At 42.9% G+C, this 27,440-nt stretch overlaps 1 protein-coding gene across 1 annotated transcript in view; it reads right to left on the reverse strand.

Moving 5' to 3' along the window:
- Positions 1-27,440, reverse strand: part of LOC121535207 (BMP/retinoic acid-inducible neural-specific protein 3-like) — a 121,259-nt gene that overhangs the window by 69,506 nt on the left and 24,313 nt on the right. The window contains exon 2 of the mRNA XM_041842033.1: positions 10,150-10,477. Coding sequence (XP_041697967.1) covers positions 10,150-10,427 — 278 coding nt within the window. The 5' untranslated portion in view covers positions 10,428-10,477. The remainder of the gene's footprint in view (positions 1-10,149; positions 10,478-27,440) is intronic.

Genomic DNA, 27,440 nt, shown 5'->3' on the forward strand with positions numbered 1-27,440 from the left:
GTCTCTCACAGTTGAAGTGTACCTATGATAAAATTTACAGACCTCTACATGCTTTGTAAGTAGGAAAACCTGCAAAATCGGCAGTGTATCAAATACTTGTTCTCCCCACTGTATATATATTATAAAATCTTGCATATCTTAATTTATTTGTACAATTAATTAATAATATACGTAATAATGTAGGCTCTTCATATTTGATTGTTACCTATTGATACCTATAACCAGGACTGGCATTACAAAAATTACATTTCTTGGCAAGCAATTAATATTTTAGGAAACAATTATTGTGATTCATCCTATACTGCCCCTAACATCATTACCCCATAGCAACAGATGTGTGATACATACACACACTCTCCCCACCGTTCCCCCACAAACAACCACAAGCTCAGATGTTCAACAGTTGTTCCATCCCCGAGCCCAACTCAAGAGAAGACTTGATGTGCGAATGCATATACAGTTGTAGCTGTTTGAGAAGGCATGCAAAATTGAGCAAGAATGGGGAGATTTGATTAACCAATTAGACAAAATGTTTGAGTTAGTTTGAGAAGCCAGAATTAAAATTAGATCAATTTTCGAAATCAAACTTCTGGGATTTACTAGAATCAGTCCAAGACCACAGCTGCAGGATTTCAGATCAGATGGAGTCTCTAACATAAACATGCTATGATCAGTAGGTAACCCTCTATATGAACCCTCTATATGATCAAGGTGTTGAATGCCTCTCTTTCTGTGTTAGATTTCTGTGAGATATTTTGAGAGGCAAGAGGGGAATGGCTGATCTGCCCCATTTCCTCTGGAAGCTGAAAACTAGGTTTCCAGCTTATTAATATTTGGCCCTCATCCACTGAGGAGGCAGTTTATCAAGTCAATGTGTTTTTGTCAAGTATTGTAGCAATTTCTTGGAAAACCTTTCAAGTAAATTTTTTATATTGATACTAGCAATTTTTCAGGGCCAGACAGGGCTGGTCTGCTGGACAAAAGTACTATCTTGTTGCAATATAAATACTTTTTCAAAGTACATTTCTAAAATGTATAAACAATAGGAGTACAGTGCCTTGCAAAAGTCTTCATCCCCCTTGGCGCTTTTCCTATTTTGTTGCATTACAACCTGTAATTTAAATGAATTTTTATTTGGATTTCATGTATTGGACATACACAAAATAGTCCAAATTGGTGAAGTGAAAAAAATGACTTGTTTAAAAAAATTCTAAAAAATAAATAACGGAAAAGTGGTGCATGCATATGTATTCACCCTCTTTGCTATGAAGCCCCTAAATAAGATCTGGTGCAACCAATTACCTTCAGAAGTCACATAATTAGTTAAATAAAGTCCACCTGTGTGCAATCTAAGTGTCACATGATCTGTCACATGATCTCAGTATATATACACCTGTTCTGAAAGGCTCCAGAGTCTGCAACACCACTAAGCAAGGGGCATCACCAAGCAAGTGGCACCATGAAGACCAAGGAGACAAAGTTGTGGAGAAGTACAGATCAGGGTTGGGTTATAAAAAAATATCTGAAACTTTGAACATCCCACGGAGCACCATTAAATCCATTATTAAATAATGGAAAGAATATGGCACCCCAAAAAACCTGCCAAGAGAGGGCCGCCCACCAAAACTCACGGACCAGGCAAGGAGGGCATTAATCAGAGAGGCAACAAAGAGACCAAAGATAACCCTGAAGGAGCTGCAAAGCTCCACAGCGGAGATTGGAGTATCTGTCCATAGGACCACTTTAAGCCGTACACTCCACAGAGCTGGGCTTTACGGAAGAGTGGCCAGAAAAAAAAGCCATTGCTTAAAAAAAATAAGCAAACACGTTTGGTGTTCTCCAAAAGGCATGTGGGAGACTCCCCAAACATATGGAAGAAGGTACTCGTGTCAGATGAGACTGAAATTGAGCTTTTTGGCCGTCAAGGAAAATGCTATGTCTGGCGCAAACCCAACACATCTCATCACCCAGAGAACACCATCCCCACAGTGAAGCATGGTGGTGGCAGCATCATGCTGTGGGGATGTTTTTCATCGGCAGGGACTGGGAAACTGGTCAGAATTGAAGGAATGATGGATGGTGCTAAATACAGGGAAATTCTTGAGGGAAACCTGTTTCAGTCTTCCAGAGATTTGAGACTCTGACGGAGGTTCACTTTCCAGCAGGACAATGACCCGAAGCATACTGCTAAAGCAACACTCGAGTGGTTTAAGGGGAAACATTTAAATGTCTTGGAATGGCCTAGTCAAAGCCCAGACCTCAATCCAATTGAGAATCTGTGGTATGACTTAAAGATTGCTGTACAATCCATCCAACTTGAAGGAGCTGGAGCAGTTTTGCCTTGAAGAATGGGCAAAAATCCCAGTGGCTAGATGTGCCAAGCTTATAGAGACATACCCCAAGAGACTTGCAGCTGTAATTGCTGCAAAAGGTGGCTCTACAAAGTATTGACTTTGGGGGTGGATAGTTATGCACGCTCAAGTTCTGTTTTTTTGTCTTATGTCTTGTTTGTTTCATAATAAAAAATATTTAACATCTTCAAATTGGTAGGTGTGTTGTGTAAATCAAATGATACAAACCCCCCAAAAATCCATTTTTATTCCAGGTTGTAAGGCAACAAAATACGAAAAATGCCAAGGGGGGTGAATACTTTCGCAAGCCACTGTGTACTTTATTGCACAAAACTCTTCTGAGATGTTAGAGCTAAAAGGGCAAGCGGCAATTAGTGTCTCTTCCCTTTCTCCCTAGTGTATCACTATCATGTGCTGATATAACGCATTCTACTAGAATGTTTATGCTTAGCGGAATATGTATGCTTTGTAACACTTTCCCTCTAATTTGAGTCAGTTCAACATTTCCTTTCAGAGAACTTAAATTGTCTAGCTGAATGAGGAATAACTATGTTAAAGGACAAAGTAGAACTAAAAAAGATCTGCCTTTTCAGTAACTGGAACATTTCTACTAAATGGGATAATGTATTGTGCAAGTGCACCAATGGCTCAGAACAGCTCTTTTCCCAACAAGTTGAATAGCACCTTCTGATTCTCCATTAGAATTAAATTAATCTTGTTAATTGTACATGGGGAGTCACAGCCTTCAACAGAGTAATTCGATTTCTCAACTGTGTTAACTGTTAAGAAATATAATAAAATATAACAAAAAGCTAGAAAATCAAAACAGCAAATAATTATTTCCCTCTGACAAAGTAATCATATATCATGGACACACTTCAGATTTAGAAACCGTTTTAGCCACACTTGATATACAGAGCGAGAGCTAATTCTGTCAATAATTAACTTTATGGAAAATGAAATGAGAATATGACTGATAAGAAAAGAGAACATTTGATCAATTGTCCCTCCCATCTCATAGCATTATGTCTGACCTGATGTGAGACATGCAGCTTGTCTCTTTCATTTCTAGTTCATGTTTTTATATTCACCCTGAAACCAACAGTCCCTTTATTGAACCTGAATTAATCAACTGATGTATGCTTTTCTACAAGCATATTTTTTAAATAAGCTGAGGTACTCGTCATATTGAAGGTCTTTATTGTATTTTGAAAACTTTACCCATGATTTTGAAAAGAAAGATTACAACAACAGTCACTTTATGCCAATACAAAATGACAATCACACGTTCAATACCAAAAATAAACACTAGTCAACAAAACCCATAAACTTGAAGGCAAAACATCAATTAAATGCAGAATGTGACATTTTATTGTGGTTAGTGTAGGCGGAGTGAGCGAGGTGGTAAATTACATCAAGTCATCTACACAAAGCCGGAGCGCCTCAGAACCCTACACCAATCTCACACAAATCACATTTCAGGGCCTGGAAAATCCAAATTTGCTAGACATTTCACTCATTAATCAACTTCCTTTATTTAGAAAATAATCCACCTCATTATAAATTCTCCAGATTTCTGCATCCGTATTGCACCTCCTAACGTAATAATTTATGAGTGACCATGTCTCATTACTTGTTTTATTGTCTTGGCAATGATCAGGATGAGCTGTTACCATGTTACGAGAGCCGCAGGGGCCTGGATGCGCTCAGTGGGGTCCCTATAGGCTGTCAGTGCTGCCACCTCACATGGCTCAAAAGCACAATGAGCCAGTAGTAATGTATCTTAAGGGAACGCATCTATCATCCCATAACACCTCCTGGGAGAGCCGGCTTTATAAATGTATCTTCCTGTCTGGATAACGTAAACATCCTTCCCATTCTTTCCTATTTCCTCTCACCAAATGAAGGCCTATGAAAGAAGATATTCCCCAATCTGCAAGACGTGCTGCTTCGCTATCTTGTTTTAAAGTAGTACATTTTTTACAAACCACATTAAATAGAGTTTTATCTATTCATGTAACCATTATTTCAATAGGATATCTTTTAAGTTGTAAACCTCGTCTGTGAGAGAACTGGCAAGACCACAGCCAGCAGCAGCAGCAGCTCTTTCTTTGACAATCACCATAGCTAGATTCTGCAGGGAATTTAAGCATCTTTGGCCCTGTGACCCTCACATTCAATTTATTCATTGGCATGGGGGCTCTTCGAAACTCAAATCACATATCTTTACATATTTCACAGGCATTGTAAATACATGCTTTGTAGTTATCATGTCAATGGCACTTACAGAATCGGATTCTCTCTGCACAACACTTGAACTCAGGAAACATAAAAAATTACAGAACATATCAGGCTTGCCATTCAAATAGGACAAAGCCCATTCACTCCAGAAAGTAACAGCAAGGATGACTGAGTTTGCTTTAGCAGGAATATTTCAGTGCACCACCCGTAGGGCAGCTGTGACCAGGCAGAGAGGGAGAAAATCAACCTTCCTCTATATAACCCAGTTGGTGTTCCCTATTCATAATGTGCAGACTTGCACACCTACTTTCTCTCTGGGTGTCCTTTAATAAGATCAGTGAACATATCAAAAGGCCTTGGCAGCACAAATGGGGGAAACCTCATTTATGTCCCTTGACGACTGAGGTGTTGGTCGGACAATATTGTGCACACGCACGCGCACAGACAATTTGCCTGCTAGGCAACCTTTCAAACAGTGCTGGCTCTGCTCTCTGCCTGATTCCATCACAGATCTGCAGGCCCTTTTCCGCCCAGCTGCTCTTCCCATGCTGACATTGGAGTTGGCCAATGTCAGCTACATGTGGGGCAAAGGAGGCAGAAAAAGAGGCCAAACTTGACCAACAGAGTAGATACACTCCATGATAATGCAGCACTGAGGCTTGCTAAAAGCCTAAGCAGGGTTAATGGCCCCTATACACAGACTGAGTGATATTTATTACACAGCCTGAGATAGAGAGTAGAACAACTAGCAGAGATTCATTCAAACACGGATTGCAGGGGGATTTTTTTTTTTTTACTATTATTTTTTTTCACCTTTATTTATCCAGGTAAGCCAGTTGAGAACAAGTTCTCATTTACAACTGCGACCTGGCCAAGATAAAGCAAAGCAGTGCGATAAAAACAACAACACAGAGTTACATATGGGGTAAAACAAAACATAAAGTCAAAAATACAACAGAAAATATATATATACAGTGTGTGCAAATGTAGCAAGTTATGGAGGTAAGGCAATAAATAGGCTATAGTGCAAAATAATTACAGTTAGTATTAACACTGGAATGATAGATGTGCAAGAGATGATGTGCAAATAGAGATACTGGGGTGCAAATTAGCAAAAATAAATAACAATATAGGGAAGAGGTAGTTGGGTGGGCTAATTTCAGATGGGCTGTGTACAGGTGCAGTGGTCGGTAAGGTGCTCTGACAACTGATGCTTAAAGTTAGTGAGGGAGATAAGAGTCTCCATCTTCAGAGATCTTTGCAATTCGTTCCAGTCATTGGCAGCAGAGAACTGGAAGGAATGGCGGCCAAAGGAGGTGTTGGCTTTGGGGATGACCAGTGAGATATACCTGCTGGAGTGCATACTACGGGTGGGTGTTGCTATGGTGACCAATGAGCTAAGATAAGGCGGGGATTTGCCTAGCAGTGATTTATAGATGGCCTGGAGCCAGTGGGTTTGGCGACGAATATGTAGTGAGGACCAGCCAACAAGAGCGTACAGGTCACAGTGGTGTGTAGTGTATGGGGCTTTGGAGACAAAACGGATGGCACTGTGATAGACTACATCCAATTTGCTGAGTAGAGTGTTGGAGGCTATTTTGTAAATGACATCGCCGAAGTCAAGGATCGGTAGGATAGTCAGTTTTACGAGGGCATGTTTGGCAGCATGAGTGAAGGGAGGCTTTGTTGCGAAATAGGAAGCCGATTCTAGATTTAACTTTGGATTGGAGATTCTTAATGTGAGTCTGGAAGGAGAGTTTACAGTCTAACCAGACACCTAGGTATTTGTAGTTGTCCACATACTCTAGGTCAGACCCGTCGAGAGTAGTGATTCTAGTCAGGTGGGCGGGTGCCAGCAGCATTCGATTGAAGAGCATGCATTTAGTTTTACTAGTGTTTAAGAGCAGTTGGAGGCTACTGAAGGAGTATGGCATTGAAGGTCGTTTGGAGGTTTGTTAACACAGTGTCCAATGAAGGGCCAGATGTATACAAAATGGTGTCGTCTGCGTAGAGGTGGATCTGAGAGTCACCAGCAGCAAAAGCGACATCATTGATATACACAGAGAAAAGAGTCGGCCCAAGAATTGAACCCTGTGGCACCCCCATAGAGACTGCCATAGGTCCAGACAACAGGCCCTCCGATTTGACACATTGAACTCTATCTGAGAAGTAGTTGGTGAACCAGGCGAGGCAGTCATTTGAGAAACCAAGGCTATTTAGTCTGCCAATAAGAATGCGGTGGTTGACAGAGTCGAAAGCCTTGGCCAGGTCGATGAAGACGGCTGCACAGTACTGTCTATTATCGATCGCGGTTATAATATCATTTAGGACCTTGAGCGTGGCTGAAGTGCACCCATGACCAGCTCGGAAACCGGATTGCATAGTGGAGAAGGTACGGTGGGATTCGAAATGGTCGGTGATCTGTTTGTTAACTTGGCTTTCAAACACTTTCAAACACAGGGCAGGATGGATATAGGTCTGTAACAGTTTGGATCTAGAGTGTCACCCCCTTTGAAGAGGGGGATGACCGCGGCAGCTTTCCAATCTCTGGGGATCTCAGATGTTACGAAAGAGAGGTTGAACAGGCTAGTAATAGGGATTGCGACAATTTCGGCAGCTAGTTTTAGAAAGAAAGGGTCCAGATTGTCTAGCCCAGATGATTTGTAGGGGTCCAGATTTTGCAGCTCTTTCAGAACATCAGCTGTCTGAATTTGTGTGAAGGAGAAGCGGGGGGCGGGGGGGGCATGGGCAAGTTGCAGCAGAGGGTGCAGAGCTGGTGGCCGGGGTAGTGGTAGCCAGGTGGAATGCATGGCCAGCCGTAGCAAAATGCTTGTTGAAATTCTCGATTATTGTAGATTTATCAGTGGTGATAGTGTTTCCTAGCCTCAGTGCAGTGGGCAGCTGGGAGGAAGTGCTCTTATTCTCCATGGACTTTACAGTGTCCCAAAACTTTTTGGAGTTAGTGCTACAGGATGCAAATTTCTGTTTGAAAAAGTTAGCCTTTGCTTTCCTAACTGCTTGTGTATATTGGTTCCTAACTTCCCTGAAAAGTTGCATATCGCGGGGGCTATTTGATGCTAATGCAGTACGCCACAGGTTGTTTTTGTGCTGGTCAAGGGCAGTCAAGTCTGAGGAGAACCATGGGCTATATCTGTTCTTAGTTCTGTATTTTTTGAATGGGGCATGTTTATTTAAGATTGAGAGGAAATTACTTTTAAAGAACAACCAGGCATCCTCTACTGACGGAATGAGATCTATATCCATCCAGGATACCTGGGCAAGGTCAATTAGGAATGCCTGCTCGCTAAAGTGTTTTAGTGATGAGGGGTGGTCGTTTGACCGCGGACCCGTTACGGACGCAGGCAATAAGGCAGTGATCGCTGAGATCCTGGTTGAAGACAGCGGAGGTGTATTTAGAGGGTAAGTTAGTCAGGATGATATCAATGAGGGTACCCATGTTTACAGATTTAGGGTTGTACCTGGTAGGTTCGTTGATCATTTGTGTGAGATTGAGGACATCTAGTTTGGATTGTAGGATGGGGTGTTAAGCATATCCCAATTTAGGTCACCAAGCAGTACGAACTCTGAGGATAAATGGGGGTCAATCAATTCAGACTTCTGATATTAACATGCAGAAAACCAAGGCTTTTACGGTTACAGAAATCAACAAATGATAGCTCCTGGGGAGTAGGAGTGATACTGGGGGCTGCAGAGCCTGGGTTAGCCTCTACATCACCAGAGGAACAGAGGAGGTGTAGAATAAGGATACGGCTAAAGGCTTTATGAACTGGTCTTCTAGTGCGTTGGGTACAGAGACTAAAGGGGACAGATTTCCGGGCGTTGTAGAAAAGATTCAGGGCATTATGTACAGAAAAGGATATGGAAGGATATGAGTACAGTTGAGGTAAACCTAAGCGTTGGGTAACAATGAAAGAGATAGCATCACTGGAGGCACCGATTGAGCCGGTCTCGGCGTGTATGGGGGGTGGAACAAAGGAACTATTTGAGGCAGTTTGAGAGGGACTTGGGGTTCTACAGTGAAATTGTATAATAAGAACTAGCTGGAGCAGCAATAGGCAAGGCATATTGACATGGGAGAGAGGCATAAAGCAATCACAGGTGTTATTAGAGAGAGCTAAGACAACAACTGGTAATGGCGATAAAGTTTGGGCTGAGGCTAAACAGAATAAACAGGATAGGGTACCGTGTAAAGGAACAGTCCAGCAGACATCAGCTGTGCAGCTGAGTGATCATAAGGTCCAGTGAACAGCAATATGTGAGTCCGAGATCAGTTCGAAATTGGTGCTACAGCACAGGCTAGCAGGAAGCACAGTTGTAGTTTGCGTGTGCTAGCGGGCCGGGGCTAGCAGATGGATCTTCGTGGTCGACGTCGTATCGGGAAGCCTGTTGAAACCACATCAGACGATTTCGTCGGCAAACCAGTCGTGTTGGATCGGCGGGGCTCAGTGTCAACACTAGGAGGTCCCGTCCATAGCTAGTAACTTCAATAAAATGCTTTTTTAAATGATATGATTAAGGTTTGATCTTATGATTTACATTGGTTGAATAGGATTCAGTCCACTCGAAATAAAGGTATAACAGATACATTTAGAAAACTAAAGCAATATTGCAATTGCATAAATTGATGACTCATGTCTCCCCTGAAAAGATAACTATCTGTAAGAATCTGCATTTCAGTTTCTTGTCCTAGTCATTTCTGACAATGTCCCAGAGCATCTTGTGATCCATCCCACTTCTATCAGAAAGCTACACCTATCCTGTCTAGCCATAATCTGTGCAAACCTATAATTTCAAATTGGACAAGAAGAATACTCATGTGACAAGCAGATTTCTGAATGAATTGTTTTCCAAGAGATTCATGTCTGTTCTTTTGGTACAGAAATTCACCTTGTATGGCTATAAATCTTTCAACATGCCCACAGTCCAGTAGCATTAGCAGCACAGCAGGAAAAATGCCCCCACTAATCTGGAGCTATAATTTGACTGAGGTGAATGTACAGTAGCACCATGGAGAGAGCATGCAGCAATAAAAGAAAATAGGCCTGGATGTGTGATGGAGGAAAGTGAGGGACAGGAAAGGGTCAAAGTACAAATATATTCCAAGCTGAGGAAATTAACATTTTAAATGCAGGCATATCAGATCCAGTACACCACATTTGATATTACATTTAAAATCATTATAATGCTTTTGAAAAGATAGAGATATATAAATATATGGATGGGAGATGGAAGTGCTGTGCTTTTTGTCTCTTGCTTGGTATGGTACGGTTCAGCAGAGTACAGTGCAGCATGGACAAGCACATCACAGCACAGTGCAGTACAGTACAGTATAATTCAAAGCAAGCTGTGGCACAGGGCACATATTCCTTTCTCTCAACAACTACTATTGTAGCTGCATCCAGAAGAACTGAAAATACATTGTGACAGACAGTATCTGTCTGTACTATGTCAACTTTGAAAAAATATAGTTAGTAAGATTAATCACATACACACACACACATACATACATACACACAACTCGCCTCTAGATTCTCACCTGTAGATCTTATAGCGTGTGGAAAAGCCTTGCTGGAAGCGTTCTTTGAACTCTGTGTATTCAGGACAACGGTGGAAAGGTCCCTTCTCGGACAGCAGCCAATCCAGTTGGCTGCCTCTCTGGCGTCCAGTGCTGGCAGCAGTGAGCGAGGGGTTCTTACTCTGCTGCCCCTCAGCCAGGGCCAGAACCCAGCCGAGGTGGCCCAGCACTGTCCACTGCCATAGGAGCATCAACAGCAACCATCTAACAGCTGCAGCACTCGGCCAATGCATCACCATCTTCCTGTTTGGCACCTGGGACCAGCATTCTTCTACTAATCCCTCCTGACCTATAAAGGAAAAGAGAGAGGACATGTTTTAGGGCTCAATTCAGAGGACAACTTGAAAGAAAATAAAAACTTGGACACTGTGGTTGACAGTCTCACTTGTGTTTATTTAGCTTATGTATCAGCCTCACAGCCTTCGTCACAGCTTCTCTTAGAGATCAATTTAATCAAACACACATGCAGTAACTTTCTTTTTCATAGCCAAAAACCTAATAGTACAACTGGCTAGACTTCCCTGCCAGACCGATGCTTTTTATCTTGGCCTGTACTAACTACACTGTAAGAGCCTTTTTTTGCTAGCTTTGGAAAGCTTTACAGCAAGTATTGGTCTAGACCTGTGAAGGAAGGAAAATAAAAAACCTGCTTTAGGCCTCAGTTCAGTCAAATACACACTGTGGTATTTTATGTGGTAGCGCTCCCAAGGCCGGATTAAGAAATCATAGGCCCCAGGGATTTGTTGAAACTGTTCTGCAACACCCTTTTAAGACAATTTATGTTTCCTTAATTTTGGCAGATACTGTACTTGTATGTGCTTGTGATCAAACTTAATCCACAGTTATTTTTTACAAACTATTGATCCTCTGTGGCTAAATTATGCTCTCTGGTGTATTTTGAACATTGAGAGCGGGCTCCTGTGGTTGGATCCACAATTATGGTAATAAAAAAAAAAACTTGGTTTATTTATGTATTTTTGCCTCTTGGACCCAGCCCCTGACTCACACAATTGACCAGTCACATTAATTGATTCTGCTTTTTTTTATGAATCAGTTGCCCAATCAAGGCAGGGCCCCCCAGTTACCCATGTGGGCCCCCTACCTCCTCTCCTCCCCCATCTGATGATTAGCAGAGTGGCAGCAGGCAGCAGCAGGCCGTCTACACTCATTGAGAGCGGGCTCCTGAGTCTTCCTGTGGTTGGCAGTTGCAGTAAAAAGATATAAAATATATACTACATACAGTGCATTCGGAAAGTATTCAGACCCCTTGACTTTTTCCACATTTTTTACTTTACAGCCTTATTCTAAAATGGATTAAATCTTTTTTTTCTCTCATTAATCTACACACAATACCCCATAATGACAAAGCAAAAACAGGTTTTTAGAAATGTTTGCAAAAAAACAACAAAAACTGAAATATAACATTTACATAAGTATTCAGAACCTTTACTCAGTACCTTGTTGAAGCACCTTTGGCAGCGATTACAGCCTTGAGTCTTCTTGGGTATGACGCTACAAGCTTGGCACACCTGTATTTGGGGAGTTTCTCCCATTCTTCTTTAAAGATCCTCTCAAGCTATGTCAGGTTGGATGGGGAGCGTCCCTGCACAGCTATTTTCAGGTCTCTCCAGAGATGTTCAATCGGGTTCAAGTCCAGGCTCTGGCTGGGCCTCTCAAGGACATTCAGAGACTTGTCCCGAAGCCACCTCTGCATTGCCTTGGCTGTGTGCTTAGGGTCGTTGTCCTGTTGGAAGGTGAACCTTCGCCCCAGTTTGAGATCCTGAGATCTCTGGAACAGGTTTTCATAAAGGATCTCTCTGTACTTTGCTCCGTTCATCTTTCCCTCGATCCTGACTAGTCTCCCTGTCCCTACCGCTGAAAAACATCCCCACCGCATGATGCTGCCACCACCATACTTCACCTTAGGGATTGTGCCAGGTTTCCTCCAAACATGATGCTTGGCATTCAGGCCAAAGAGTTCAATCTTGGTTTCATCAGACCAGAGGATCTTGTTTCTCATGGTCTGAGAGTCTTTTAGGTGCCTTTTGGGAAACTCCAAGCAGGCTGTCATGTGCCTTTTACTGAGGAGTGGCTTCCGTCTGGCCACTCTACCATAAAGGCCTGATTGGTGGAGTGCTGCAGAGATGGTTGTCCTTCTGGAAGGTTCTCCCATCTCCACAGAGGAACTCTGGAGCTCTGTCAGAGTGACCATTGGATTCTTGGTCACAGCCCTGACCAAGGCCTTTCTCCCCCGATTGCTCAGTTTGGCCGGGCGGCCAGCTCTAGGAAGAGACTAGGTGGTTCCAAACTTCTTCCATTTAAGAATGATGGAGGCCACTGTGTTCTTGGGGACCTTCAATGCTGCAGAAATGTTTTGGTACCCTTCCCCAGATCTGTGCCTTGACACAATCCTGTCTCGGAGCTCTATGGACAATTCCTTCAACTTGATGGCTTGGTTTTTGCTCTGACATGCACTGTCAACTGTGGGACCTTATATAGACAGGTTTGTGCCTTTCCAAATCATGTCCAATCAATTGAATATACCACCGGTGGACTCCAATCAAGTTGTAGAAACATCTCAAGGATGATCAATGGAAACAGGATGCACCTGAGCTCAATTTTGAGTCTCATAGCAAAGGGTCTGAATACTTATGTGAATAAGGTATTCTGTTTTTTATAAAAAGTCTGAATACTTTCCGAATGCACTGTATATAATATATACTGTATATATAATTTACAGTATATATTTCCTTTAGACATAATTTTTTTTACTTCAATTTTTTTGCTGCCTCTTGGACCCCTAACGGACTTAGGCCCAGGGGTAAGCCCCTGCGTTAATATGGGCCCTGAGTGCTCTTTACCATGGTCAAAAACCTACTGCTAGGTAGACTGACAGGTAGATGCTTTCGTTGCGCTTTCAAGTGTGTGGGGGCGGCCAAAATCACATGAAAACATACTTGGTAGATATAACTGAGGACCTTGCTCTTGATAAGAGGACCTAGCTTTACACCAAGTATTGGTCTGGGTTTAAATTTATGTCGTTGGTGGATTGTTTTGGCTGACAAAAATAAGGACACACTCCAATATCCCATGCTGTCATGAAAAAAAATAATAATTGCAATCATATCTGAAGCAAACTTTAAAAAAGAGGGTGGTAAGTTACATTTTTTATATTAATGAGTTACTGTAGTGTTGAATACGCAGTGCACAATACAACTTTTAGGGCCAAGAATAGAAAAAACTGTACAAGTGATATGAGACCAATAGTATTCCCTGTTGGTATTCTGTTTTGATCAAAAACACAATGCAAATTCATTTCAGAGAGCAAAATGCATTTTTAGACAGTACATTACCTTGCTTTAATATACACTTGTAGTACCATGGGAATAGCTTGTGCTTTAATAGTCCATTAGTGAGGTCATTTATCTAATGAATAATTTTAATAGGCAACTAACTTAGAGAAAGTATGTAGGATCAAGCGTTGAAAATGAGAACATCTGTGATGAGTGTGACGAAAGGAGTCAGGCGCAGGAGGGTAATCACCGAATACAGAGTTTATTCCTTCGTTGACACACAAATGCACTCAAATAGCGATCAACGAAACAGGCACAGGGGAAACTCTCATTCCTGGCAAATACACTGTAACGGTAGAATCCAATAATGCATAGGCACAGGGGAAAATCTACCCTGGCAACAAAATGTGTGATTAACAAGACAAGACAAATGTGATGATGATTGGGGCGGCAGTGGTTAGTAAGCCGGTGACGACTAACACCGAAGCCTGCCCGAACAAGGAGGGGAGGCAGCCTCGGCCGAAGTCTTGACAACATCATCAACTCCACTTTATATTAGACTACAGCTATGCAGTATATTCCATGGTGGAAAATGTACTATTAAATGCTTGTCCCATCAGACTAGTACAGTAGTGAAATTATAAGAAAATGCAATTATATAAAATTGTGATATTCTGTCCAAAAATATACATATACTGTACAACATTTCCCTTGTATGGCCTCCTGTCCTCTTCCTTGGCTTATCTTGATTTACCTAATATCTCTGTGGTATTTACACTGAACAAAAATATAAATGCAACATGTAAAGTGTTGGTCCCATGTTTCATGAGTTGAAATAAAAGATCCCATACATTTTTCATTCGCACAAAAAGCTTATTTCTCTCAAATGTTGTGCACAAATTTATTTACATCCCTGTTAGTGAGCATTTCTCCTTTGCCAACCATCTGACAGGTGTGGCATATCAAGAAGCTGATTAAACAGCAAGATCATTACACAGGTGCACCTTGTACTAGGGACAATAAAAGGCCACTCTAAAATGTGCAGTTTTGTCACACACCACAATGCCACAGATGTCTCAAGTTTTGTGGGATGCTGGCATGCTGACTGATGGAATGTCCACCAGAGCTGTTGCAAGATAATTTAATGTTAATTTCTCTACCAACATCGTTTTAGAGAATTTGGCAGTACGTCCAACCGACCTCACATCATGGGGTGAGCGGTTTGCTAATGTCAGCGTTGTGAACAGAGTGCCCCATGGTGGCGGTGGGGTTATGGTATGGGCAGGCATAAGCTATGGACAACGAACACAACTGCATTTTATCGATGGCAATTTAAATGCACAGAAATACCATGATGAGATCCTTAGACCCATTGTGACCAACAGATGCATTATCTGTATTCCCGGTCATGTGAAATCCATAGATTAGGGCCTAATTTATTTATTTCAATTGACTGATTTCCTGTAGCTCAGTAAAATCGTTGAAATTGTTGTATGTTGCGTTTATATTTTTGTTCAATATAATATATGCATTACTTTCCTTTTGTCCTTTGTTTCCCTCCCCTTTCTGCTAAACTGTCCCACTATAAAAGTTCTCTGCTTAAAGCTTTCCTCATAAAACAGATGACAGTTCGGTAGCACTTTACAATAAGTCACTCTCTAGCTTGGTCTACCTGTGTAGTAACATTGTAATTACTTGAATCACAGTATTGCATTAACAATGATAGTTTAACAATTAGCTTGTGCAGTAATTGCATATGGTAGCAATGTGCATCCTTCAATACTGTTAAGGAATAATCATTTATTTATTATATCTCAAGGAAACTTAACCATAGAGCACCCAACACCATTAATTCTGCTGTGAAGTGAATACCTTACATCTCACACGTTTTTCACTTTCTTGCAATGTGAAAGATACATCTGTCTGTAGGATTTTAAAAGGCATGTAGTGTGAACCTGTACTTGAAGCACCATCATTCCAACTGATTAGAATCCATACATTATTTCAAAGGCTAAGAGGATACAACATATACCTTAGGTCGAGAATTAATCACTATGAAATAATAATTATTTCACCTTTGTGCATCACAGGAGGTAATAATTCAAACCTCATTTTACCTATCATCTGCCTGCCCACTCATCAAGACAAGGCCCGTCTTAAACAGTATTCCTCACATTTACATTTTAATCATTTAGCAGACGCTCTTATCCAGAGCGATTTACATTTAGTGCATTAATCGTAAGGTAGCTAGGTGGGACAACCACATATCTCAGTCAGAGTAAATACATTTTTCCTCAATAATGTAGCTATCAGCAAAGTCAGTACTTGAAGGGGGGGCGAGGGGGAGTGCTGTGGGATTATTTAAGATACTCTTTGAAGAGGTAGGGTTATTGCACACTGCGCAGTGCACACTCCACTGGGGAGGAAGACCCTTTTGTGTCCCAAATGGCACCCTATTCCCTAAATAGTGCACTACTTTTGACCAGAGCCCTGTGACTCTGGTTCAAAGTAGTGCATTATATAGGGAATAGGATGCCATTTGTGGTCCATCCACAGTAAAGATGAGAAGCTGCAGGAAACAGCTGTGGTAGCTGCTGCTGCTTCCACCTCTCCTTTCATTCTGTATCATCCCTCCATCCCTCCCTTTCTTGCCTGTATCCCTGTATTGCCCATAGCCTTTACAGCCAAGACTCCATCATAACTTTCTATTTCGACAGTTGGGCTTTGTGGTTGTAAACAGGAGATTAGATTTTAATGCCATTTCATATGCTGAATCCAAGTGTAAATTCAACTTTAGCATAAATAAAATATGACTTGCAGTGTATTTTTTCTCACACGATACGGTTACAAATGAAAGTCTCTCCTATATGATGGTAGTCATGTCAAGAAGCTAGAGGGGAAAACGAGCCACAACTGATTCATACAAATTCTAGACTTTCCAACCTTGCTTGAAATGTGCCTTTCAAATGAGTCTAGGATCTAAAAGCAACACCTCTTACTGAGCTCTCCATCCCAGGCTTGTTTATTGCTCCTCTGTTGAAGTTCTTCCTAATTATATAAAAATATATCCTAAAAAATGCCATTGAGATAATGGAGGAAATACTGAATTTAGCCTTGACATTTAATGTTCATCTTGCATAAATCAAGTACTTTCCTATTTACCCTTTCTACCCAAGAGGAAAACCAAGGAGAAGACGCGAATGTCTTGAATTCAGAATGAAGGTACGAGGGCACACAGGTGGAATAGAAAACCATTTTACCGTCTCGCACTTAGAAATAACATTTCAGACAAGTATGGTCTGGGGAACTGGGTTCCTTTTGTGCCATTCACATTTGTAGCATTCACCAAGATTTGCAGGTGGGTAATGTTAACAGTTGCTAACACCCCTCAATAGAACACTCGCATCCACTCACACACGCATGCACACACACTCAGACACACACACAGGCCCACATAAGCACACAGGCATACACTGTTCTTCAAAAACACGATTAGCTGATCTCACACCTGCACATCGGCAAGAACCATACATTAAGAGAAAGGCTACAAATAGTGTGCTTTTTCACTGCTTTATAATAAATATAATACGGCACAGTATCAGGCTGACCAGCCACAGAGTATAAATATGCTATACCTGTAAGTTCTACTCAGTAATGTGTGCATGGCAATGAGCGCAGCTGTGAGTCCTTATTGAGTCTGACTTAATAAGGGTTTGTGAGTGTGGGCCAACACCTGCCTCCTGGCCGGGCCCAGCAAAGCAGGTGTAATCCCATTACCAGAAGCCCAGATGTCGTCTTGAACTCAGGTACTCATACTCAGTGTTTTAACTACTCAGCAACCCCGCCAGCTGTCCCACAATATTTCTGTATCGCTTCTTGCTGAGGGTGTATTTTTATCTTCACTAAAAGAGTATTCATAGTACCGGGTTGGTGGGTTTGTACTATGGCTCAATTATAAAAACTGGCATCCAAGGCAGAACTTTCCATCAGTTCCAGCCTAGCAATTTGCTTAAGCGTGGTTTGATGAAAGGATGAGAGCAATTATCAGGAGTACACCTCCTACGCTATGGTAAGCCAAACAGCTGTCATATATCTTGGTTACGCAAGATTTGTGTCCCTATGCGTCGAGCTGCATCGCACCGATAGCATCGTGATTCTTACTCAAAAGCTATACTCTATGTGTTTAACCATGCGAGACATCCCACTCATTTGAAGAGAAGCAAAGATAGACCAGGTCCCTGAGATGCATATGATATTGCTTTTTCATAAGAACAATCTACCATTGCCAAATAAATATCCCCTGCATCAAGCTGTGGGATGTTTTTCTGTGAATTTCAGAGTTGCTGGTTGGATGTTGCCAAGCAGCGAAACAGCACAGATCTTCCTGATTATAGTTCTTAAAGGTCAATCATCTTTCTCAGTAACCTCTACATGTCAATATTTTATGAGCAGATTCTTTCTAACCATGAAGATGATTAAAATCTATTCCTTCCAGTAAAAGTTTGCCCCATGGTAACTGTTTAGCGAGATGTAACATACAGTCGTGGTCAAAAGTTTTGAGAATGACACAAGTATTGGTCTTTACAAAGTTTGCTGCTTCAGTGTTTTTAGATATTTTTGTCAGATGTTACTATGGTATAGTATAATTACAAGCATTCCATAAGTGTCATAGGTTTTTATTGACAATTACATTAAGTTTATGCAAAGAGTCAATATTTGCAGTGTTGACCCTTCTTTTTCAAGACCTCTGCAATCCGCCCTGGCATGCTGTCAATTAACTTCTGGACCACATCCTGACTGATGCAGCCCATTCTTGCATAATCAATGCTTGGAGTTTGTCAGAATTTGTGGCTTTTTGTTTGTCCCCCCGCCTCTTGAGGATTGACCACAAGTTCTCAATGGGATTAAGGTCTGGGGAGTTTCCTGGCCATGGACCCAAAATGTCGATGTTTTGTTCCCCGAGCCACTTAGTTATCACTTTTGCCTTATGGCAAGGTGCTCCATCATGTGGGAAAAGGCATTGTTCGTCACCAAACTGTTCTTGGATGGTTGGGAGAAGTTGCTCTCAGAGGATGTGTTGGTACCATTCTTTATTCATGGCTGTGATCTTAGGCAAAATTGTGAGTGAGCCCACTCCCTTGGCTGAGAAGCAACCCCACACATGAATGGTCTCAGGATGCTTTACTGTTGGCATGACACAGGACTGATGGTAGCGCTCACCTTGTCTTCTCCGGACAAGCTTTTTTCCGGATGCCCCAAACAATCGGAAAGGGGATTCATCAGAGAAAATGACTTTACCCCAGTCCTCAGCAGTCCAATCCCTGTACCTTTTGCAGAATATCAGTCTGTCCCTGATGGTTTTCCTGGAGAGAAGTGGCTTCCTCGCTGCCCTTCTTGACACCAGGCCATCCTCCAAAAGTATTCGCCTCACTGTGCGTGCAGATGCACTCACACCTGCCTGCTGCCATTCCTGAGCAAGCTCTGCACTGGTGGTGCCCCAAATCAACTTTAGGAGACGGTCCTGGCGCTTGCTGGACTTTCTTGGAGCCTTCTTCACAACAATTTAACCTCTCTCCTTGAAGTTATTGATGATCTGATAAATGGTTGATTTAGGTGCAATCTTACTAGCAGCAATATCCTTGCCTGTGAAGCCCTTTTTGTGCAAAGCAATGATGACGGCACGTGTTTCCTTGCAGGTAACCATGGTTAACAGAGGAAGAACAATGATTTCAAGCACCACCCTTCTTTTAAAGCTTCCAGTCTGTTATTCTAACTCAATCAGCATGACAGAGTGATCTCCAGCCTTGTCCTCGTCAACACTCTCACCTGTGTTAACAAGAGAATCACTGACATGATGTCAGCTGGTCCTTTTGTGGCAGGGCTGAAATGCAGTGGAAATGTTTTTGGGGGATTAAGTTCATTTTCATGGAAAATAGGGACTTTGCAATTAATTGCAATTCATCTGATCACTCTTCATAACATTCTGGAGTATATGCAAATTGCCATCATAAAAACTGAGGCAGCAGACTTTGTGAAAATTAATATTTGTGTAATTCTCAAAACTTTTGACCACGACTGTACATAAACAAAAGCCATAATCCTGAAAATTAAAAAGCCTTAATGAAAAAGCGTAAGCATGGCAAGTTAATCAGCTAAAACAATTAGGAGGGTGTGAAAAAGCATTAATGTAAAAATAATCTGATTCTCAGCCACACCTCATTGTTCAGGGCACTTAAAAGTGAGGTGCCACACATATTTCAAACAGGAAAGCAGGTGCTTACCTCTTACCTGCACATTAATAACTATTATATCTACATCAGGGTCCTCCAACGAAGCCAAAGTGAAGCAAACAACCATATGGGCAATTAGAACCCATCAATACCCGCAAAATGTATATAGTACTTGATAATTAAGAAACACCAATCTATCTTTAGGAGCATCATATTTTCCAGCTGTTTGATTTTAAGAAAATCCCAAAGTACCAAAGGATCGATGATGTGTTATTGGTTCACCTTTCCAGCTGCCGTCCTTTCTCCATAAAGACAACGCCATGTAGTGTTAATTGCCTATACATCACATAGCCCAGATAATTACCCAAGCTGCTTACTATGGGTAACACTGCCTCCATAAAAAGTCCATCTGCATATTGCAACAACGCTATATTAGTTTGTTGACTAATCCCCCAATAGGTCCACACTGACTTGGGAGTTTGTGGAATTCCTGCCAAGAACAATACACCCACATTTGGTAATTGAGAGCACAGCAGGGCCTCAGTTCGAATTGCCTCTGTAAACTTTATTATATACAGTATCTATTGAAGGAAATATCCGTGAAGGTGGGATACACATTGAATAAACAACCCATGAAAACATAATTAATCAAAAGATAAATTAAATCGTAATGCAATTCACAATGTGAAACATTTTCAGTGATGGAACTGTCAACCTTATCTCATTACTATGCCGAAAACATGTAATGAACCGTATTCAATGCTGTGCATTGTCATGGTAATTGCTTTCAGTGGTAAAAGTTAATCAAGGCCAATTGCAAGGCCACAATTGAAGTGGGTGTCACTCGTGTTTATGCAGAATCCATTTCAGAACAGCCATGGCTTGATGGCTAGCTTCAAAAGGGTTGATGAGATCTTATTTTCAAGAAAAGCCACAAGGAGCTTTTATGCTTCTCTGTTGATATTTGCATTACATATTCAGATTAATTATATAAAGCTACCAGCTATTTGAACATCTGAGGCTATCATTTGAAAATCATTGAACAACAAATCATTACCTTTTAGGGGACATCAATTCTATTTAATTCAAGTAAGTGCATTGAGACGGTACAAGTCCCTTGTTCTCCAAAGGAGAAACCGAACAGAACAGTTTGATTGATATTTCTCATCTCCTTTAAAACACAGCTGTGGTGCATTAACACACTACATTCAGCTCGTTGAATAGAGATTTAAGAACTTCTCTCAGCCATAGCAGATGCACTGCCATCTCTGGGGCCTCAAAAATGTCTCACTGCAGGTAGATTCAAAATGATCTTAATGATCTATCTTCTTCACATTGGAGATTTCTATAACCCCATTTGTTAGCAGTGTTATCATGTAGCCATAGCAACTGAAACTGTAATTATATTACGGAGGCATTCATTAGAATTCTCAGTGTGGCCGAGGAATACTAAAAAGTGAATGCCCGTATTAATGCATAATTAACATGTTCTGCAATTATATTTCCTATACAAATGGGGACAAAGGAGATACAGTAGTACACCAGCTTGGTTTGAAAATCCCCAAACTACAGTACTTTGTCTATAATTATTATTAGGTTACATTCAACTGTAAGGGGAAAAGGATCTTACACTCTCAAATGTACTTCTGCATTTTCTCTGCCCAATTGTTTTTTTACCTTCTATACATACTTTTTTTAATTTAAATTTTATATTTTAGTCATTTAGCAGACGCTCTTATCCAGAGCGACTTACAGTTAGTGAGTGCATACATTTTCATACAGGCCCCCCGTGGAAAACGAACCCACAACCCTGGCGTTGCAAGCGCCATGCTCTACCAACTGAGCTACAGGGGACTATGAAGCACAGCACCAAGCACCATAACAGTTGGATTGCCAACTCTTCAGAAAACTTCAGAGATAAAAGCAAAACCAGAATTCATTGCCTTACATTTCTTGAAAACACCTTTTGAAAACTCTCCACACAACTTTGCACTCCAGTCTTGTTGAGTCTGAATGGGAACATAGGGGACGTTCGAAAGGTTAACAGAAAACCAATAATAAAACGTAACACAAAAGCAGGAAGTGTTTCCCTATTGTAGCCACGATGTTATGGCCAGCAAGTATTGACTAGAGATAGCGGATGTAGAAATAATTTAAGGCGTTCCTCTTTTCAATTAATCCATAACCATGAATCAGTGTCCACGGCTCACCAATACCAGATCATTTTACTGATTTGTAAAGCCTGAAGCAATCTAAAGCCAGAAGTTGTCACACCCTGATCTGTTTCACCTGTCTTGTGTCTTCAACCCCCACCAGCTGTCTCCCACTACCTCATGTGTATTTATACCTGCGTTTTCTGTTTGTTTGTTACCAGTTCGTCTTGTCCCACCAAGTCCTACCAGCGTATTCCCGTGTTTCCTGTGCTCTAGTTTTTGCTTTTTCTAGTCTTCCCAGTTCTGACCTTTCTGCCTGTCCTGACCCTGATCCTGCCTGCCTTCCTGTACCTGCCTGACTCTGATTTGGATTACGACTCTTTGCCTGCCTTGACTTACCGATTGCCTGCCCCTTGTACTGTAATAAACTCTGAGACTCGTGCTATCTACCTCCTGTGTCTGCATGTGGGTCTTAGCCTGAGCCGTGATAGAAGTAACTGTAGATACGAGCTACTGTATCATATAAAACATTTTGGCAAATATTTTTGCTTTGAGGAGTAGATACAGTATATAGATACAGTAGATACAGTATACACTACTAATCAAAAGTTGAGAGAATGCCAAGCGTGCAAAGCTGTCATCAAGGCAAAGGGTGGCTATTTGAAGAATCTCAAATTTTGGGGGGGGGGATTTGTTTAACACTTTATTGGTTCCTACATGATTCCATTTGTGTTATTTCATAGTTTTGATGTCTTCACTATTATTCTACAATGTAGAAAATAGTAAAAATATATAAAAAACCTTGAATAAGTAGGTGTGTCCAAACTTTTGACTGGTACTGTATATCGTTTTGCTTTTGAAGCTGATGACATGTAAGTACAGAGTTTTTATTTTGCTCTGTTACCATGGTTGTTTATCATGCTTCAAAACTGTTGAGTTGAGAGTGAGGTGTTTGTGAAGTTGAAGTAATTCTAGCCCCCAGCTTGCATGCTCACCTACCCCTGCTGCTGTAGACTGAGTGAGCAGCATGCAATACATAAAATATGTATCTCGTCTGCTATCTCATTCTCAACCTTGGAATTCATGCAGAATATGGAGCCCAGAGATCTGCTTATCATCTTCACAATTCTGCAGACAGTGTTACTGTTTATGTTCCAACAGGCATGGAGCTAGGGAACCACAGCATCTGATGATGCCAATGGGTAGTGACTGATTCCAGCTCTCCTGTGGACACACCCTGCTAATACTTTTATGGTCAGAATTGTGTCATGAATTTCAATCAGACGTACAGTGGGGAAAAAAAGTATTTAGTCAGCCACCAATTGTGCAAGTTCTCCCACTTAAAAAGATGAGAGAGGCCTGTAATTTGCATCATAGGTACACGTCAACTATGACAGACAAATTGAGGAAAGAAAATCCTGAATTTTTAATGAATTTATTTGCAAATTATGGTGGAAAATAAGTATTTGGTCACCTACAAACAAGCAAGATTTCTGGCTCTCACAGACCTGTAACTTCTTCTTTAAGAGGCTCCTCTGTCTTCCACTCGTTACCTGTATTAATGGCACCTGTTTGAACTTGTTATCAATATAAAAGACACCTGTCCACAACCTCAAACAGTCACAATCCAAACTCCACTATGGCCAAGAACAAAGAGCTGTCAAAGGACACCAGAAACAAAATTGTAGACCTGCACCAGGCTGGGAAGACTGAATCTGCAATAGGTAAGCAGCTTGGTTTGAAGAAATCTACTGTTGGAGCAATTATTAGGAAATGGAAGACATACAAGACCACTGATAATCTCCCTCGATCTGGGGCTCCACGCAAGATCTCACCCCGTGGGGTCAAAATGATCACAAGAACGGTGAGCAAAAATCCCAGAACCACACGGGGGGACCTAGTGAATGATCTGCAGAGAGCTGGGACCAAAGTAACAAAGCCTACCATCAGTAACACACTACGCCGCCAGGGACTCAAATCCTGCAATGCCAGACGTGTCCCCCTGCTTAAGCCAGTACATGTCCAGGCCCGTCTGAAGTTTGCTAGAGTGCATTTGGATGATCCAGAAGAGGTTTGGGAGAATGTCTGATGAAACCAAAATATAACTTTTTGGTAAAAACTCAACTCGTCGTGTTTGGAGGACAAAGAATGCTGAGTTGCATCCAAAGAACACCATACCTACTGTGAAGCATGGGGGTGGAAACATCATGCTTTGGGGCTGTTTTTCTGCAAAGGGACCAGGACGACTGATCCGTGTAAAGGAAAGAATGAATGGGGCCATGTATCGTGAGATTTTGAGTGAAAACCTCCTTCCATCAGCAAGGGCATTGAAGATGAAACGTGGCTGGGTCTTTCAGCATGACAATGATCCCAAACACACCGCCCGGGCAACGAAGGAGTGGCTTCGTAAGAAGCATTTCAAGGTCCTGGAGTGGCCTAGCCAGTCTCCAGATCTCAACCCCATAGAAAATCTTTGGAGGGAGTTGAAAGTCCGTGTTGCCCAGCGACAGCCCTAAAACATCACTGCTCTAGAGGAGATCTGCATGGAGGAATGGGCCAAAATACCAGCAACAGTGTGTGAAAACCTTGTGAAGACTTACAGAACACGTTTGACCTGTGTCATTGCCAACAAAGGGTATATAACAAAGTATTGAGAAACTTTTGTTATTGACCAAATACGTATTTTCCACCATAATTTGCAAATAAATTCATAAAAAATCCTACAATGTGATTTTCTGGAAAAACAATTCTCATTTTGTCTGTCATAGTTGACGTGTACCTATGATGAAAATTACAGGCCTCTCTCATCTTTTTAAGTGGGAGAACTTGCACAATTGGTGGCTGACTAAATACTTTTTTTCCCCACTGTATCTCGTGATACTTCTGGAGTAAAGGAGACTCATATCCTTCTGAGCATGTTTTGGAGAGGAGGAAGTAGTGCTTTCTTTTAGGGAAGTGATCGTGATCGTCAGCAAGAGACAACAGCCATAGCCAGGTGGGATCTACAGTATTAGAACATGGTTCCCCAATAGGCAGCTCGTGGGTGATTTTATTTGGCCCCCCAAGTTTTCGGAGCAAAAAAAAAAGAATTTCATTAATTAATTAAATAATTTGTTGTTGGACATAAAAGACTGCAAAATCACAGGAAATCAGCTCAAAGTGGTTTTAATTTAGGAAATCTATTCCCAAGTATTCCCACGCATAAATAAAGAGGCATATGCGATCGTATACCAATGGAATCAAGGTTTGAAATGATTCTGTGTTTGTCAAATACTATTTCGGTTTGCGATTATCACTGTCAATTTGCAGTGTACAATTTATTTATAAGTATGTTCTGGCCCTCCGACCATCCACTCAAGGTAAAATCGGCCCACAGCTGAATGTTATTGGGGACCCCTGTATTAGAGTCTGGGTGAGGATAAAAGGCGCAAAACTCTCCAATCCCAATGGGAACAAATGTCATTTCAACGTCTAGTTTTGATTTACATTTGGTTGAGATGTCAACTAATGTGAATTAATCTTTAAATAAATAAAAAATGTCACCATGTGTCACACTCTGGCTCCGGGACTTTGTATTTGAGCCAGGGTGTATTCGTTTTGTTGGGTTTGGTTTGGTTATGTTGGGTATTTGGGTGTGTTTGGTTTTGGTTGTTCTTGTTAGTCATATGACTCCCAATCGGAGGTAACGAGTGTCAGCTGTCGGCTCGTTATCTCTGATTGGGAGCCATATTTAAACTATGTGTTTTCACCTTGTGGTTGTGGGTTTTTGTTCCGTTTCAGTCATTTGATACTGAGGACTTCACGATTCGTCTTTGTTTATTGTTTTGTTCGAGTACGTTGTTTAATAAAGTAATGTTTGCTACCAACGCTGCGTTTTGGTCCACTCACTATGCAGACGATCGTGACAGAAAAACCCACCATACCAGGACCAAGCAGCGTGTCCAGGAGCCAAGGGTCTGGACATGGGAGGAGATTGTGGACGGTAAAGGGTCTTGGACTTGGGAGGAGATCCTGGATGGGATGGATCGCCGGCCATGGAGTGAAACAGTGGAGAGGCGACTGAGAGAGGAGCAACGGCGTCAGCAGGGCCATCGTCGGAAGGACGAGAGGCAACCCCAAAAAGTTTTTTGGGGGGGGCACATGGCTTGGGCGGCTGGGCAGCAGGAGGCTGCCACAGAGAGACGTGGAGAGAAGGCTACCGGATTACGGGAGCCATTGGCGAGTAGAGGGAGGGAAGCAGTGGAGGCACGGCGTAAGAGACTGAGGTGTGTTACCAGTCCGGTCCGGCCCGTTCCTGATCCCCGGTTAAGGCCAGTGGTGTGTGTTCCCAGTACGGACCGGCCTGTTCCTACTCCACGCATCAAGCCCACGGTGTGCGTCGCCAGTCCAGCCCGGCCGGTTCCTGCTCCACGTGCTAAGCCTAAGGTGTGCGTCGCCAGCCCAGCCCGGCCTGTTCCTGCTCCACGTACGAAGCCTACGGTGTGCGTGGCCAGCCCAGCCCGGCCTGTTCCTGCTCCACGTACGAGGCCTACGGTGTGCGTGGCCAGCCCAGCCCGGCCTGTTCCTGCTCCACGTACTAAGCCTAAGGTGTGCGTCGCCAGCCCAGCCCGGCCTGTTGCTGCTCCCCGCACTAGCCCTGAGATGCGTGTCCTCAGCCCGGGACCACCAGTTCCGGCACCACGCACTAGGCCTTATGTGCGTCCCCAGGGTCCAGCATGCCCTGTTCCTTCTCCCCGCACTAGCCCTGAGATGCGTGTCCTCAGCCCGGTACCTCCAGTTCCGGCACCACGCACCAGGCCTATAGTGCGTCTCGGCCGGCCAGAGTCTGCCGTCTGCCCAACGGCGCCTGAACTGCCCGTCTGCCCAACGGCGCCTGAACTGCCCGTCTGCCCAACGGCGCCTGAACTGCCCGTCTGCCCAACGGCGCTTGAACTGCCCGTCTGCCCAACGGCGCCTGAACTGCCCGTCTGTACTGAGCCTGCAAAGCCGCCCGTCTGCCATGAGCCTTTAAAGCCGTCCGCCAGACCGGAGCCGCTAAAGCCTTCCGCCAGACAGGAGCCGCTAGAGCCTTCCGCCAGACAGGAGCAGCCGAAGCCTTCCGCCAGACAGGATCAGCCAGAGCCTTCCGCCAGACAGGATCAGCCAGAGCCTTCCGCCAGACAGGATCAGCCAGAGCCTTCCGCCAGCCAGGATCAGCCAGAGCCTTCCGCCAGCCATGAGCAGCCAGATCCGTCAGCCAGCCATGAGCAGCCAGATCCGTCAGCCAGCCATGAGCAGCCAGATCCGTCAGCCAGCCATGAGCAGCCAGATCCGTCAGCCAGCCATGAGCAGCCAGATCCGTCATCCAGCCATGAGCCGTCCAGCCAGGATCCGCCAGAGCCGTCCAGCCAGGATCCGCCAGAGCCATCCAGCCAGGATCCGCCAGAGCCGTCCAGCCAGGATCCGCCAGAGCCGTCCAGCCGGGATCCGCCAGAGCCGTCCAGCCAGGATCCGCCAGCCAGCCAGGATCCGCCAGAGCCAGCCAGCCAGGATCCGCCATTCAGTCCGGTGCTGCCCCTTAGTCCGGTGCTGCCCCT

Source organism: Coregonus clupeaformis, chromosome 21 (assembly GCF_020615455.1).
Source record: "Coregonus clupeaformis isolate EN_2021a chromosome 21, ASM2061545v1, whole genome shotgun sequence".
NCBI classification, from domain to species: Eukaryota; Metazoa; Chordata; class Actinopteri; order Salmoniformes; family Salmonidae; genus Coregonus; species Coregonus clupeaformis.